This window comes from Lissotriton helveticus, chromosome 5_2 (genome assembly GCF_964261635.1).
Source record: "Lissotriton helveticus chromosome 5_2, aLisHel1.1, whole genome shotgun sequence".
Lineage (NCBI taxonomy): Eukaryota > Metazoa > Chordata > Amphibia > Caudata > Salamandridae > Lissotriton > Lissotriton helveticus.
Genome location: NC_136066.1, coordinates 8,001,408 through 8,019,165, shown reverse-complemented (window position 1 = coordinate 8,019,165; position 17,758 = coordinate 8,001,408). Strand labels below are relative to the sequence as shown.

General features: G+C 50.9%; 1 protein-coding gene across 1 annotated transcript in view; it reads right to left on the bottom strand.

The window, feature by feature from the left end:
- The window catches only part of LOC144761115 (DNA repair protein SWI5 homolog), a 57,624-nt gene that overhangs the window by 10,693 nt on the left and 29,173 nt on the right, over window positions 1-17,758 (bottom strand). The window contains exon 4 of the mRNA XM_078646573.1: window positions 9,890-9,984. Within this exon, the coding sequence (XP_078502699.1) occupies window positions 9,890-9,984 (95 nt within the window). The remainder of the gene's footprint in view (window positions 1-9,889; window positions 9,985-17,758) is intronic.

The window sequence follows — 17,758 nt, the reverse complement described above, 5'->3', positions numbered from 1 at the left end:
CCAAGTGTGAAGACAGCAGGACCTCCCGGAGACATGCCATACCAATACCCTGGGTACCGGACCCCTGCGGCATACAGCGAGCTAAAGAGTCCATTCCGAACTCCAACTGCCCAGGAAGCACGCACCCGTTGAGGGATGTCGAGACACTTGAGATCCACTCCGTGATTGGCCCAGATGTCCCAGAAGTGCCTCTGCAAGCTGCCTGCTCCTGACCGTGAGGACAGCATGACGCACGCCGCCCGCTGATGTATCTGCTCTACATCGGGCCTGATCGGCTTTGGTAACGATGATGCAGCTGTGCTCCCGTGGTCCTGAGGCCATTGCGACCGGCTCTAAAGGAACCAGGAGAGACTGCTTATTTTCTAAGGAATATAGCTTTTCCGGTCCCCTGGCGTATCGGTGATTCTACAGCAATGATACTCCCAAGATACCTCTCCCGGACCAGATTGTATATGATTGTAATGTGTTCTTGCCCCAAAGAAAGTTTCCTTACAGATTCTAGAAAAATGTTCAAAATCACCTGCACTCACTTTTCACTGATGACAGATTTCACGCTTCAGTGTGCATTCAAACAAAGAACAAGCATTTACAATGCAATGGTTTTGCCTTTGTTAAAGTTTGAGCTATTGGCAATGCTCTTGACATTATTTTTATTTATGTTTTTTGTTTTAACATAAATAAATGGCATTGTCATTTGCAATGCCACTAGCTTTATCTTTCGCACATGACACCCACAAACACCTACAGAGGTCCCCCAACACACACCCACACAGAGCCCCCCCACACACTGCGAGCCCCCCACACTGCGAGGCCCCCCACACACTGCGAGCCCCCCACACACTGCGAGCCCCCCACACACTGCAAGCCTTCTCCACAAAAGAAATACAAATACTACACAGCTAGGGGAGCAAATGAGAAGCAGGTTGGGGGGTATTTGATGAGGGTGAAGCAGCACAAAATGAGACAAATTAATGACCTAAGTACTATATTTCTTAAAAACTGAGATCTATATTGTCCAGCTGTCATTTTAGAATTGGCGACAGTGACTGTAGGTACAGTTAAAACGAAAGACCCACATGAAATGTTTTATACTGATTACTAGTAACTTTTACATCATTTGACAACATTTTCCATCCTTAAAAAAAAAGGAAAATATATGCCTCAGAGATGGTTCCCAAACAGCTTTGCGCACGCTTGTCAAATGATGGCGTGTTTGATATTACACTACATTTTCCATAAAAGACGGCATTTAATCCAATTTAGTCGGTTTCATTTGAAAAAAAAACCAAATAAAACCTAATTGAATAAGAGGGTTCATGAGTCAGAATCTGGCTGGCTCTGTCAGTCAGCTCACACAGCAATTCCCTGTTTGTGAACCACTTTATGGAAAGAGAAGACAGTGGGTGACGTTTCAGGAGAATGGGCATGCTGCCTCCTAGGAAGACTGGAACAAATCCTATGTCAAGTGTGAAGAGTGCCCTTTGTCTAAAAAATAAATAGTTATGTTTGACCAGAAGGCCGGCAAACTCAAATTAGTTTCTTTGAGTCAACATGCACGTTTTCTTTCCCATGAAATGCCGCCCATTCAATCAGCACTAGTACTGAAGCAGAGAAACACGGTTTGGGGAGCGCTTCACAGTCTTTGTGTATGCGTTTTGTGTCTGAGTGAGGGAACCACAAAGCTCAAACGTGTTTTGTGGTTATGCAAACATGAATGATTGTCAATTGCACGTGGATTGTGTTGTAGGGGGTATCCGGTTGCCAATCCACAAAATGGCTCCATATGCTGTATGGTTGTGGACTGACTGTAATGATTAATGATACATCTGTGTGGGTAGTCTGCTATCGCCTCGTCGCAGTATACGCATATAGCATGCAAACGAGGGCCCAGCTCTGTTTACACTACACAGAGAGAGCGAACGCCGAGGCAGCCTTCGTGGACCCGGCAAGCTTGAACCCCTCCGCAACAGCATTTTATCAAACGTCGTGGGGCAGGCCAAGGGCAACAGTTTTCACTTGGGCAGGGCACGTGCAAGCCTAACGGCCGATGTGAGCTTTCCTATGTGCAAGAACAGATGCGAGTGCAGGGAGGACACTGCCAGTGCTGACTGCAGACTAGGGTTAACATCTTCAAGCGGCTCGTGCCTTCACCAGAGGTCCCTCCCTGGTACTTACCTCAGTAAATTAAACCCTCCTTTGGGCATAGTCTTTACCCCCCTGCTAGCTGTTTGGCTGATTAACAGGTCACCAAGGGCACTCATTAGTTATTCCATTTTCTTGCTCACTCTACATGGGCTCAATGCATTTCTGCGGGGACTCGAGTTATGTGCGATGCTGGACATCAATAGCAAAGACCGCAGTAGAGCGCCTACTGGCATTTGAGATTATGTAGCGCTATACAAGGTCTTTCATGTGTTCATAAAAGTGAGCAGGGTCGACAGCCCTAGATGCCAGGTTATGACGCGACAGAAGGTAAAATACACTCATTTCACACTAACAGACTGCTCCGATTATTCATTAACAAGAATTACACCAGGGGCAGACCTTCGGGTCCGTGACGTGCACTCTTGAGCCCAACAGAACAGTACCTTTGATACGGGGGTTGCGGCATGCGGCGCTGGAGCGGGGCCTAGGGGGGGGAAGGGGAGGGAGGGGTGGGGGGGCTCTGCGAGCTGTCAGGGGCGATGCGGGAAGTGCACTTTAGAGCGGCCCGTAGTCCTTTGAACAGGGTAGCTCCTCTGTGTGGCGCAGCCTCGGGGATTCCCTCTGGTGCGGGGTGGGTAAATACACTTTGCCGGCGTTGTGACACGGGCCGGATACCGGGGAGCAGGCAAGAAGGGGAGGCGGCGCTCAAGGGCACGCACCTTCTAATCTGCTCACTCGGGTCCCGGGAGCTCGTGGGGGGCTGCAAGGCGGGCGGTGCACTTCTCCTCGGAGATGGGTGGAGGCAGGGTGCGGGGCGGCCCCTGAGGACACGGTGTGGCGGCGGCTGCGATCAGCGGCGGCACACGGGTCAGGGCGGCCACGGCACGGCTCCAAGCACAAGGAGGCCGAGTTGGAAAGCCGGGACTTGGGGGCGGGGGAGGGGGGGACTCGCGCGGGGGTTAAAAAGTAATTTTTTTTTAAAATAAGAAAACTTACCTGACTGCCCGTGTCCGCGTCAGAGCAGAGGAAGCAGCTCTAGTGATGACGCGGCGGAGGCTCGGCCGGCTGGGCCAATCCCAGCGCGGCCCTGGCTGGAGGCGGACGGCTGCTTCCTTCGGCTGGGGAACTCGGCTTCGGGGGCCGGGGGGAAACAAAGGGACAATGCCGGGTGGGCACCGGCTTTAGAGGTCAGCAAAAGCCTCCACGCCATGTAAGTGAGGCTCCTTCTCCTTCAGGCGGGTGCTGGCAATGCCGGACCAGATTCGGGGGCGTTCCCGGCTTTCGGCTGACGTCGCGTGACGTCGGCAAAAGCCAAAGAATCTCGGGAACGCCCCCGAATCTGGTCCGGCATTGACGGACAGGCCCCTCGTCCAATGGCTAGGCTCCATTTATGGAGCCAGCCAATGAATGACGAGGGCCGACCCAAAGCCACACTACAGAACTCATCAGGATTTCGCCTGCGCGAAAAAGATGCGCAGAGCGCATCTTTTCGCCAGGCAAAACCTAAAAATGAAGTTCTTTCCTCACTCGTTCCTTTTGTTCGTGGCATTGATTATCAATTGCATATATTAGTCATAAAAGTTGTTTACTTTTGAACAAGAAATAAAGCCTTTTCCTCTTTTCAAGAAACTGGGCTGAACAAGAAAAAAACTGAAATCACAAAAACATTTGGAAGCCTATATGCAAAGTTCATAGGCAGCAAACGCCCCCTCAGCAATCCTCATCTCTCCTTCAGAATGGATCAACCATCACAACAACGTGCAAAAAAAAATCACACATAATACAGTACGAGATGCCTTTGAAAAAATGTATCAGAAGCAATTGGCAAATAAATTCTCCAAAGGCAAAACATACAGAGATTCTTAAAAACAAAGCAAGGTCCTCTGCAGTGATGGGCTCCGACAGGATCCCAATAAAAGTGATGAAGAATGAAATCTGGAATACATTTCTTGCCCCCCTCTTTGCATTTTGCTACCCTACGGGGCAAATTCCTTATTCAGGGACAGGGAGCATCGTTGCTCTGATACATAAAAAGAGCTTCACTCCGCAATTATCACCAGACTGCTATGCTAGATGACACGGGAAGAGCTTTGCGTCCAGGATCCTGGAACATCGCAAGGATTGGGTATATTAGACTGGATTCCCACAAGTACAAGCGCGATTCAGACCTGATCACTAGACCATATTGCAGTTCAGACACTCGTAGATAAATATGTGGTGACTAAATCCCAAATCTTATATTCCCCAATTGTTGATTTTTCACCCGCATCGATGGGGTAGATATACCAACAATTTGTAAGAAGCTGGATAGACTGGGGATACCCACCAAATTACTAAGATTAGTTGTAGCACTCCTTTCGTCCACTTGGTGTAAAGTTCCAAAGGGGGAATAAGTGTTTGTCCCCAAAGATTTAAACACAGAATGGATTGAAGTCGGGCTGCGTCTTGTCCCCTCTTTTGTTCTCTATCGATCTTTGTGATCGACCCGATCACTTTCTTAATCTTAAGAATTTTCTTCCAATTACTTATATCAAGATCTGCATGTTTTATTGCACGCGGATGTAGTAGTTTTTGATCTTACTCCTATTGGCCTCCAACAAGAAGTCTAGATGCTCTATTCAAATATACAGGGGATCATTTTTTAAAAGATAAATATTACTGAGACCAAGGCACTGCCTTTTAGAGGAAAAAAGCAGTGACACCCCTTTAGATACTGTAAAAAAGTACATATACCTCGGCAGTATTTTCTCATCCTTAGAAAATGGGTCACATCTATCACACATAGTTACCAGGGCATTAGCTCATAGCGGTGCTTTAAATAAGTACAATAGTGCTTCTGGTAAGCGTCATTTTACAGCTCTTCTAGAAATCCGTAGAGTAAAGATTCCTAGTCTTGATTACGCCCTTGAGTGTATCCCCTTTTGCAATTAGTCACTTTTGAATCTGTATGAAAGAAAGCTTCTTCGGAAGATAATTTCTTTAAGTCAGGCAATTCCTGCCCATGCTTTCCGGCTGGAATATGCCCTTGTTAGCGCTTATTCCATATAGTTGGCAATAACATAATTAGACAGGCCTACAAGTGTTTACATGCTTCTATCGGCACCCTAAGAGACTATTTAAAGAAGGAAACTTTTAATGAAAAAGGACATAAGTATACCTTTAATAATAATCTACGGCTTGCCCTCACTCAATTGCAACGCACAATTGACCATTTACAGACGTGGACACCAGCACAACCTAAATTGTTTTTGAAAAAAGGTGGTCATCCTCGTAAGCTTTATTACTGACATTACCCACTGTTGGTTCCTAAAGACAATTAAAGCCTATTGTGAGAGTACGTCTTTTAAGTAAACCCAAAGTTATTTAAATATCTCTCTAGACCATAATGCCAGACGAATATTATTTATGTTAAGATTGGGTATTCTAACTCTAAACAATTATAAAAGAAGCTGTTCTGGTACAGAAACCTTGTCCGGAATATGTGATCTTTGAACTGGGGGTGGGGGAGCAAGATCTAAAACATGTATTTTCTGTGTGTCCGAATGCGACGGCTGTGGTGGAAACTAGAAATCGAATAATAAAACCTTTGTATTTTAAATGTAAATTGTATTGAATTGATTACTTTTATAGAGCCCCTCCAAATTAGTTAGTTTGGTATAATCTTTAATAGTTTTTAATAAATTAATAATTGTGGAAGATTTGATGGTCAGGACCCAAATTTCTCCTTTTTTTTATATAATCCTTTTAACGTAAATATTGTTGCTCTCAGATGAGATCTAAATCAATACAATTTCTGATGAAACTGGTCTGAACAAAACTAGGGAGGTATACCTGCTTCTGTTTTCCTGCGGCTGGGGTTGAACCCTTTCTGCGTTCGAAGGTCCCAAACCCATATGTTATTTAGCGAACAAAAGGGGAGAAGAAAAGCAAATTCATTCTTGAGAAGAGAGACATGCGAGTGGGAAAGATGCCTTTTAGCTGCGGGTGCTCAGGGGTTCAAGGGCTGGGCTGGGTCAGGGCACTGAGGGCTCAGGGGGACACCTTAGAAGAACCACAGCCCTCGCCCGCCTCCAAAACTCCTCTTGTGAATCCACCCTGCGAGCAGGCCCCACAGGATTAGCCTTGGGCATGATGCCTGGGAAGCACGAGCAACGCCACTTCTATGGCAAGATCAGCGACCTTCCCAACAGCTCGCGAATAGCCAGTCAGAGTTGAAAGATGCCATTTTGCCCCCCCTCACCCCCCACACATGCACGCAGGAGGAGCCGGCACCCTCTCACATCTTAGGTCTGTGAGGTATACAGAACCCGCTTCAACCTCAAAGCGTGTGAAGCCTGCTCTATGTGAAGAGGTTTGCATTTGAGCACGCGCGGTCTGTGGGCGTATCATGGCCCTATTCATAACGGTGAATCTACACTACGAGTACTTTTACTCTTACACTTGGAGTAACTTCACTACTTTTGGCTATTGACTATTTGAGAGAGCAAAGTTAATTAAAATGTTGACATACGCGTACCCACCCCCCAAAATAAGGGGTGGATTCATTAAAAACATCAATTGTGACTGTGAAGTTACTACTAGTAGTGAAATTACAACTGTATTTGACGTTCCGCACACTTGGCAGAGATCTAAAACTTTATAAACATGACAAAATATTAGGAGATCTATTTTTATCTTAAATATGAATTGTATTTATTTATGTTTATTGTAAAATATAATAAAATGATACAGCATGAACGTACTTGTAAATTAAAATGCATGTGAAGTAAAAAAATGTAAGAGGTTCTGAAAATTATAAAAATTGATGCACAGAATTAAAATCATTGAATTATTGTAATCTATATTGATGTTACATTAATTTTGACAATTAAAGGATTAACTTATTTAAAAATACAATAATGTTGTATTAATAGACAATTTTTAAAACATTAAATTAAATGTATTAACATTATTTTTAAATACTTTAAATATTTGTTTTAACATTGCTTCCTATGAGTTTTTATTTTGAGTTCCTACTTCTATGATTTTCTATGGGCGGGTGTTGCAGTACCAGTGGGTAGCCATGCGTGGTGCGTGCTGGACTCACTCCAGGTCTGAGCTGGAGTACTTTTACAACTGCTTTCTGGCCTTTTGGCCTGTAGTAACTACAGAAGGGCAGTTTGTGAAAGGCAACAGACTACTTTTTTGTGGGTGGGTGAATGTCGGTCTATAACCTCCTCCATACTCACCCCCCCACCCCCCAGCCCTGCCCTTTAGTAGTAAGTAATCCCCAGTCACTCCTTCTATCCCTCCTACATTTACTACCAAAATGTATATTCAATTGTGCGGAGCGCTATGAAGACCGGGTGGAGATCTCTGCACACAAAAGAGAGGCGATGCTGAGGTGTAGGTTTCCACATGTAGGCCTGTGAATAGCATTTTGTACCTTAGAAGTACAATTATGCTACTACAAAATGCATTTAGTGAATAGGCCCCCATTTGTAGTGGTTTCCATTAAAGCATGCTTCCATTCCCAGCGAAAGCCATCGAAAAGATCGTCAACACCCAGCTCACCCCCTACCTAGAAAACAACAGCATCCTGGACCCCTCCCAGTCAGGCTTCCGCAGCAACCACAGCACTGAGACTGCCCTCATCGCTGCCACAGACGACATCAGAATGAATGTGGTGTCTCTGTGGGTACCATGTGTGGAGGTATGCATGCTGTGGCTCTGGGGGCACCACGTGTGGAGGTTTGCATGCTGTGGCTCTGGGGGCACCACGTGTGGAGGTATGCATGTAGTGTCTCTGTGTATACCACGTGTGGAGGTTTGCATGCTGTGGCTCTGGGGGCACCACGTGTGGAGGTTTGAATACCATGTCTCTGGGTACCACGTGTGGAGGTTTGCATGGGGTGTCTCTGTGGATACCACGTGTGGAGGTTTGAATACCATGTCTCTGGGTACCACTTGTGGAGGTTTGCATGCGGTGTCTGTGTATACCACGTGTGGAGGCTTGCATGCTGTGACTCTGGGGGCAACATGTGTGGAGGTTTGCATGCTGTGACTCTGTGGATACCACGTGTGGAGGTTTGAATGCCATGTCTCTGGGTACCACGTGTGGAGGTTTGCATGCTGTGACTCTGTGGATACCACGTGTGGAGGTTTGAATGCCATGTCTCTGGGTACCACGTGTGGAGGTTTGCATGCTGTGACTCTGGGGGTACCACTTGTGGAGGTTTGCATGCTGTGTCTCTGGGGGTACCACTTGTGGAGGTTTGCATGCTGTGACTCTGTGGATACCACGTGTGGAGGTTTGAATGCCATGTCTCTGGGTACCACGTGTGGAGGTTTGCATGCTGTGACTCTGGGGGTACCACTTGTGGAGGTTTGCATGCTGTGACTCTGTGGATACCACGTGTGGAGGTTTGAATGCCATGTCTCTGGGTACCACGTGTGGAGGTTTGCATGCTGTGACTCTGTGGATACCACGTGTGGAGGTTTGAATGCCACGTCTCTGGGTACCACGTGTGGAGGTTTGCATGCTGTGGCACTGGGGGTACTATGTGTGGAGGTTTGTATGCGGTGTCTCTGTGGATACCACGTGTGGAAGTTTGAATGCAGTGTGTCTGGGGGTCACCTTGTGTGGAGGTTTGCATGCGGTGACTCTGGGGGCACCACGTGTGGAGGTTTGAATGCGGTGGCACTGGGGGTACTATTTGTGGAGGTTTGTATGCGGTGTCTCTGTGGATACCACGTGTGGGAGTTTGAATGCAGTGTGTCTGGGGGTCACCTTGTGTGGAGGTTTGCATGCTGTGGCTCTGGGGGCACCACGTGTGGAGGTTTGCATGCGGTGTCTCTGTGTATACCACGTGTGGAGGTTTGCATGCCATGTCTCTGGGTACCACGTGTGGAGATTTGCATGCTGTGGCTCTGGGGGCAACATGTGTGGAGGTTTGCATGCTGTGACTCTGTGGATACCACGTGTGGAGGTTTGCATGCTGTGGCACTGGGGGTACTATGTGTGGAGGTTTGTATGCGGTGTCTCTGTGGATACCACGTGTGGAAGTTTGAATGCAGTGTGTCTGGGGGTCACCTTGTGTGGAGGTTTGCATGCGGTGACTCTGTGGATACCACGTGTGGAGGTTTGAATACCATGTCTCTGGGTACCACTTGTGGAGGTTTGCATGCGGTGTCTCTGTGTATACCACGTGTGGAGGTTTGCATGCGGTGTCTCTGTGTATTCCACGTGTGGAGGTTTGCATGCTGTGGCTCTGGGGGCACCACGTGTGGAGGTTTGAATGCGGTGGCACTGGGGGTACTATGTGTGGAGGTTTGTATGCGGTGTCTCTGTGGATACCACGTGTGGAAGTTTGAATGCAGTGTGTCTGGGGGTCACCTTGTGTGGAGGTTTGCATGCTGTGGCTCTGGGGGCACCACGTGTGGAGGTTTGCATGCGGTGTCTCTGTGTATACCACGTGCGGAGGTTTGCATGCAGTGTCTCTGGGTACCACGTGTGGAGGTTTGCATGCGGTGTCTCTGTGTATACCACGTGCGGAGGTTTGCATGCGGTGTCTCTGGGTACCACGTGTGGAGGTTTGAATGCGGTGTCTCATTGGGTCCCCTTCCATGCAGTCAATAAAGGACTGCAGAAGTCTAGCTCTCTACCCTTTCAGTCAGGGATGGATATCAAGGCTCACCGCGCTCTGGCTGCAGTCAGGGTGGGATATCAAGGCTCACCGCGCTCTGGCTGCAGAGTGACTCTTACCTAGTCTGCCCATCAGCAGCTGTCCTGCATCCTTCAGGTCGTTGTACTCGTGCAACACTTCAATGTGCTCATCAAGTTCATCCACACAGTAACCCCTGGAAGACAAAAAAAGAACTGTTTGAGAGACTCACGACTCACAGCTTGGAAGCCCAGAAGGGTATGAGGGTGACCGCAGTCTAGAAGATACTAGAGGACCTCACAGCCACGACTGCGTACTGCAGCCTGGAACCGGACACTGAGGACCGATGCCGGGAGCAACCGGTCACAGAGGGCCGTCGCAGCCTGCGACCGGTCACAGAGGCTACGCTGCAGCCTAGGACCGATCACAGAGGGCCTTCGCAGCCTGCGACCGGTCGCAGACGGCCGCCGCAGCCTGGGACCAGATGCAGATGCTACACTGCATCCTGGAACCGGACACTGAGGACCGATGCCGGGAGCAACCGGTCACAGAGGGCCGCCGCAGCCTGCGACCGGTCACAGAGGCTACGCCGCAGCCTGCGACCGATCGCAGATGCTACACTGCAGCCTGGAACTGGTCACTGAGGTTACACTGCAGTCTGGTTCCGGTCACAGAGGGCATCCCCAGCCTGCGACCGGTCACAGACCCTTGACCTCTGGTAGGTCGCTCCCCCTCCACTGCAGCGCCACCAACGCTAGTGCCAGCCTTGTGCTCCTCTGCTGCCTCCTCCCGCTCCTGGTACCTCGCACTCGTTCTCCGTCCCTCCCGCCTCCTGCTACCGTGTGCCTGTGCCCCTTCCATTGCCTTCTGTACCCTGTGTGCCTGTGCCTCTACCCATTCTGCCTTCTATACCCTGTACGCTTGGGCCCCCGCCGGTTTCCCTCCTGTCATCCGTGTGCCTGGGTTCCTCCCTTAGTTCTGCCGCCCGCCGATTTTTCCGCCGCCGCCCCCCCCCTACAACCCGCTCCCCCGGCCCATTCGCTGCCCAGTCTTCCCGCCTCCCAGCTGACCCTCCCTCCCCACCTCCCCCTCATATGGCGGCCGCTGCGCGGTAGAGAGAGCGACCCTTGACCTCTGTGCGGCCGCGCCCAACACCCTCATCGCTCTCAACCACGGACGGACCACCAACTGCTACAAGGCCACCCCCAAGTGCACCCACGGCCCATTCACCTGCCGGAACTGCAACTTCGCCTGCACCAACGACACCGAGGCACCCACTACACGGAACCCAACCGACTGCGATGCATCCTGCTCAACACCCGCTCCGCACGCAAGCACGCCGTCGAGCTCTGGGACCTACTCACCACCACATTACCTGACGTCGCCTTCCTGACCGAGATCTGGATGAGTGAAGCCTCCGCCCCAGACATCGCAGTGGCCCTCCCCGACGGATACAAAATCTCCAGCAGAGATCGCACCAACGGAGTCGGAGGAGGAATCGCTATCATCCACAAGAACACCATCAAGGTCTCCACTAACACCAACGACACCCTCACCACCGCCGAACACATGCACTTCAAGATCCACACGGACCCCAAGAACACCCTCAGAGGCACCCTCGTCTACAGACCACCCGGCCCACGTCCCCAATTCTGAGACATCCATCAGCCTGGGAGTGATTAGAGGGGTCTGAGACATCCATCAGCCTGGGAGCGATTAGAGGGGTCTGAGACATCCATCAGTCTGGGAGCGATTAGAGGGGTCTGAGACATCCATCAGTCTGGGAGCGATTAGAGGGGTCTGAGACATCCATCAGTCTGGGAGCGATTAGAGGGGTCTGAGACATCCATCAGTCTGGGAGTGATTAGAGGGGTCTGAGACATCCATCAGTGAGTGTGATTAGGGGGGTCTGAGACATCCATCAGCCTGGGAGTGATTAGAGGGGTCTGAGACATCCATCAGCCTGGGAGCGATTAGAGGGGTCTGAGACATCCATCAGCCTGGGAGTGATTAGAGGGGTCTGAGACATCCATCAGTGAGTGTGATTAGGGGGGTCTGAGACATCCATCAGTGAGTGTGATTAGAGGGGTCTGAGACATCCATCAGTCTGGGAGTGATTAGAGGGGTCTGAGACATCCATCAGTCTGGGAGCGATTAGAGGGGTCTGAGACATCCATCAGTCTGGGAGCGATTAGAGGGGTCTGAGACATCCATCAGTCTGGGAGCGATTAGAGGGGTCCGAGACATCCATCAGTCTGGGAGCGATTAGAGGGGTCTGAGACATCCATCAGTCTGAGAGTGATTAGAGGGGTCTGAGACATCCATCAGTGAGTGTGATTAGGGGGGTCTGAGACATCCATCAGTCTGAGAGTGATTAGAGGGGTCTGAGACATCCATCAGTCTGGGAGCGATTAGAGGGGTCTGAGACATCCATCAGCCTGGGAGCGATTAGAGGGGTCTGAGACATCCATCAGCCTGGGAGCGATTAGAGGGGTCTGAGACATCCATCAGTCTGGGAGCGATTAGAGGGGTCTGAGACATCCATCAGCCTGGGAGCGATTAGAGGGGTCTGAGACATCCATCAGTGAGTGTGATTAGGGGGGGTCTGAGACATCCATCAGTCTGGGAGAGATTAGAGGGGTCTGAGACATCCATCAGTGAGTGTGATTAGAGGGGTCTGAGACATCCATCAGTCTGGGAGCGATTAGAGGGGTCTGAGACATCCATCAGCCTGGGAGCGATTAGAGGGGTCTGAGACATCCATCAGTCTGGGAGCGATTAGAGGGGTCTGAGACATCCATCAGTGAGTGTGATTAGGGGGGTCTGAGACATCCATCAGTGAGTGTGATTAGAGGGGTCTGAGACATCCATCAGTCTGGGAGTGATTAGAGGGGTCTGAGACATCCATCAGTCTGGGAGCGATTAGAGGGGTCTGAGACATCCATCAGTCTGGGAGCGATTAGAGGGGTCTGAGACATCCATCAGTCTGGGAGCGATTAGAGGGGTCCGAGACATCCATCAGTCTGGGAGCGATTAGAGGGGTCTGAGACATCCATCAGCCTGGGAGCGATTAGAGGGGTCTGAGACATCCATCAGTCTGGGAGCGATTAGAGGGGTCTGAGACATCCATCAGCCTGGGAGCGATTAGAGGGGTCTGAGACATCCATCAGTCTGGGAGCGATTAGAGGGGTCTGAGACATCCATCAGTCTGGGAGTGATTAGAGGGGTCTGAGACATCCATCAGTGAGTGTGATTAGGGGGGTCTGAGACATCCATCAGCCTGGGAGCGATTAGAGGGGTCTGAGACATCCATCAGTCTGGGAGCGATTAGAGGGATCTGAGACATCCATCAGTCTGGGAGCGATTAGAGGGGTCTGAGACATCCATCAGCCTGGGAGCGATTAGAGGGGTCTGAGACATCCATCAGTCTGGGAGCGATTAGAGGGGTCTGAGACATCCATCAGCCTGGGAGCGATTAGAGGGGTCTGAGACATCCATCAGTGAGTGTGATTAGGGGGGGTCTGAGACATCCATCAGTCTGGGAGAGATTAGAGGGGTCTGAGACATCCATCAGTGAGTGTGATTAGAGGGGTCTGAGACATCCATCAGTCTGGGAGCGATTAGAGGGGTCTGAGACATCCATCAGCCTGGGAGCGATTAGAGGGGTCTGAGACATCCATCAGTCTGGGAGCGATTAGAGGGGTCTGAGACATCCATCAGTCTGGGAGCGATTAGAGGGGTCTGAGACATCCATCAGTCTGGGAGCGATTAGAGGGGTCTGAGACATCCATCAGCCTGGGAGCGATTAGAGGGGTCTAAGACATCCATCAGCCCAGGAGTGATCTGAGACATCCATCAGTCTGGGAGCGATTAGAGGGGTCTGAGACATCCATCAGTGAGAGTGATTAGAGGGGTCTGAGACATCCATCAGTCTGGGAGCGATTAGAGGGGTCTGAGACATCCATCAGCCTGGGAGCGATTAGAGGGGTCTGAGACATCCATCAGTGAGCGCGATTAGAGGGGTCTGAGACATCCATCAGTCTGGGAGTGATTAGAGGGGTCTGAGACATCCATCAGTGAGTGTGATTAGGGGGGTCTGAGACATCCATCAGCCTGGGAGCGACTAGAGGGGTCTGAGACATCCATCAGTCTGGGAGCGATTAGAGGGGTCTGAGACATCCATCAGTCTGGGAGCGATTAGAGGGGTCTGAGACATCCATCAGTCTGGGAGCGATTAGAGGGGTCTGAGACATCCATCAGTCTGGGAGCGATTAGAGGGGTCTGAGACATCCATCAGTCTGGGAGAGATTAGAGGGGTCTGAGACATCCATCAGTCTGGGAGCGATTAGAGGGGTCTGAGACATCCATCAGTCTGGGAGCGATTAGAGGGGTCTGAGACATCCATCAGTCTGGGAGCGATTAGAGGGGTCTGAGACATCCATCAGTCTGGGAGTGATTAGAGGGGTCTGAGACATCCATCAGTGGGAGTGATTAGAGGGGTCTGAGACATCCATCAGTCTGGGAGAGATTAGAGGGGTCTGAGACATCCATCAGTCTGGGAGCGATTAGAGGGGTCTGAGACATCCATCAGTCTGGGAGCGATTAGAGGGGTCTGAGACATCCATCAGTCTGGGAGCGATTAGAGGGGTCTGAGACATCCATCAGTCTGGGAGCGATTAGAGGGGTCTGAGACATCCATCAGCCTGGGAGCGATTAGAGGGGTCTGAGACATCCATCAGTGAGTGTGATTAGGGGGGTCTGAGACATCCATCAGTCTGGGAGAGATTAGAGGGGTCCGAGACATCCATCAGTGAGTGTGATTAGAGGGGTCTGAGACATCCATCAGTCTGGGAGCGATTAGAGGGGTCTGAGACATCCATCAGCCTGGGAGCGATTAGAGGGGTCTGAGACATCCATCAGTCTGGGAGCGATTAGAGGGGTCTGAGACATCCATCAGCCTGGGAGCGATTAGAGGGGTCTAAAACATCCATCAGTCTGGGAGCGATTAGAGGGGTCTGAGACATCCATCAGTCTGGGAGCGATTAGAGGGGTCTGAGACATCCATCAGTCTGGGAGCGATTAGAGGGGTCTGAGACATCCATCAGTCTGGGAGCGATTAGAGGGGTCTGAGACATCCATCAGTCTGGGAGCGATTAGAGGGGTCTGAGACATCCATCAGTCTGGGAGCGATTAGAGGGGTCTGAGACATCCATCAGTCTGGGAGCGATTAGAGGGGTCTGAGACATCCATCAGTCTGGGAGCGATTAGAGGGGTCTGAGACATCCATCAGCCTGGGAGCGATTAGAGGGGTCTGAGACATCCATCAGTCTGGGAGCGATTAGAGGGGTCTGAGACATCCATCAGTCTGGGAGCGATTAGAGGGGTCTGAGACATCCATCAGCCTGGGATCGATTAGAGGGGTCTGAGACATCCATCAGTGAGTGTGATTAGGGGGGTCTGAGACATCCATAAGTCTGGGAGAGATTAGAGGGGTCTGAGACATCCATCAGTGAGTGTGATTAGAGGGGTCTGAGACATCCATCAGTCTGGGAGCGATTAGAGGGGTCTGAGACATCCATCAGCCTGGGAGCGATTAGAGGGGTCTGAGACATCCATCAGCCTGGGAGCGATTAGAGGGGTCTGAGACATCCATCAGTCTGGGAGCGATTAGAGGGGTCTGAGACATCCATCAGTCTGGGAGCGATTAGAGGGGTCTGAGACATCCATCAGTGTGGGAGCGATTAGAGGGGTCTAAGACATCCATCAGCCCAGGAGTGATCTGAGACATCCATCAGTCTGGGAGCGATTAGAGGGGTCTGAGACATCCATCAGTGAGAGTGATTAGAGGGGTCTGAGACATCCATCAGTCTGGGAGCGATTAGAGGGGTCTGAGACATCCATCAGCCTGGGAGCGATTAGAGGGGTCTGAGACATCCATCAGTGAGAGCGATTAGAGGGGTCTGAGACATCCATCAGTGAGAGCGATTAGAGGGGTCTGAGACATCCATCAGTGAGAGCGATTAGAGGGGTCTGAGACATCCATCAGTCTGGGAGTGATTAGAGGGGTCTGAGACATCCATCAGTGAGAGCGATTAGAGGGGTCTGAGACATCCATCAGTCTGGGAGCGATTAGAGGGGTCTGAGACATCCATCAGTCTGGGAGCGATTAGAGGGGTCTGAGACATCCATCAGTCTGGGAGCGATTAGAGGGGTCTGAGACATCCATCAGTCTGGGAGCGATTAGAGGGGTCTGAGACATCCATCAGTCTGGGAGCTATTAGAGGAGTCTGAGACATCCATCAGTCTGGGAGCTATTAGAGGGGTCTGAGACATCCATCAGTCTGGGAGCGATTAGAGGGGTCTGAGACATCCATCAGTCTGGGAGCTATTAGAGGGGTCTGAGACATCCATCAGTCTGGGAGCGATTAGAGGGGTCTGAGACATCCATCAGTCTGGGAGCGATTAGAGGGGTCTGAGACATCCATCAGTCTGGGAGGGATTAGAGGGGTCTGAGACATCCATCAGTGAGTGTGATTAGGGGGGTCTGAGACATCCATCAGTCTGGGAGCGATTAGAGGGGTCTGAGACATCCATCAGTCTGGGAGCGATTAGAGGGGTCTGAGACATCCATCAGTCTGGGAGCGATTAGAGGGGTCTGAGACATCCATCAGTCTGGGAGCGATTAGAGGGGTCTGAGACATCCATCAGTCTGGGAGCGATTAGAGGGGTCTGAGACATCCATCAGCCTGGGAGCGATTAGAGGGGTCTGAGACATCCATCAGTCTGAGAGCGATTAGAGGGGTCTGAGACATCCATCAGTCTGAGAGCGATTAGAGGGGTCTGAGACATCCATCAGCCTGAGAGCGATTAGAGGGGTCTGAGACATCCATCAGTCTGGGAGAGATTAGAGGGGTCTGAGACATCCATCAGTGAGTGTGATTAGGGGGGTCTGAGACATCCATCAGTCTGGGAGAGATTAGAGGGGTCTGAGACATCCATCAGTGAGTGTGATTAGAGGGGTCTGAGACATCCATCAGTCTGGGAGCGATTAGAGGGGTCTGAGACATCCATCAGCCTGGGAGCGATTAGAGGGGTCTGAGACATCCATCAGCCTGGGAGCGATTAGAGGGGTCTGAGACATCCATCAGCCTGGGAGCGATTAGAGGGGTCTGAGACATCCATCAGTCTGGGAGCGATTAGAGGGGTCTGAGACATCCATCAGTCTGGGAGCGATTAGAGGGGTCTAAGACATCCATCAGCCCAGAAGTGATCTGAGACATCCATCAGTCTGGGAGCGATTAGAGGGGTCTGAGACATCCATCAGTCTGGGAGCGATTAGAGGGGTCTGAGACATCCATCAGTCTGGGAGCGATTAGAGGGGTCTGAGACATCCATCAGTCTGGGAGCGATTAGAGGGGTCTGAGACATCCATCAGTCTGGGAGCGATTAGAGGGGTCTGAGACATCCATCAGTCTGGGAGCGATTAGAGGGGTCTGAGACATCCATCAGTCTGGGAGTGATTAGAGGGGTCTGAGACATCCATCAGTGAGTGTGATTAGGGGGGTCTGAGACATCCATCAGTCTGGGAGCGATTAGAGGGGTCTGAGACATCCATCAGTCTGGGAGCGATTAGAGGGGTCTGAGACATCCATCAGTCTGGGAGCGATTAGAGGGGTCTGAGACATCCATCAGTCTGGGAGCGATTAGAGGGGTCTGAGACATCCATCAGTCTGGGAGCGATTAGAGGGGTCTGAGACATCCATCAGTCTGGGAGCGATTAGAGGGGTCTGAGACATCCATCAGCCTGGGAGCGATTAGAGGGGTCTGAGACATCCATCAGTCTGAGAGCGATTAGAGGGGTCTGAGACATCCATCAGTCTGAGAGCGATTAGAGGGGTCTGAGACATCCATCAGCCTGAGAGCGATTAGAGGGGTCTGAGACATCCATCAGTCTGGGAGAGATTAGAGGG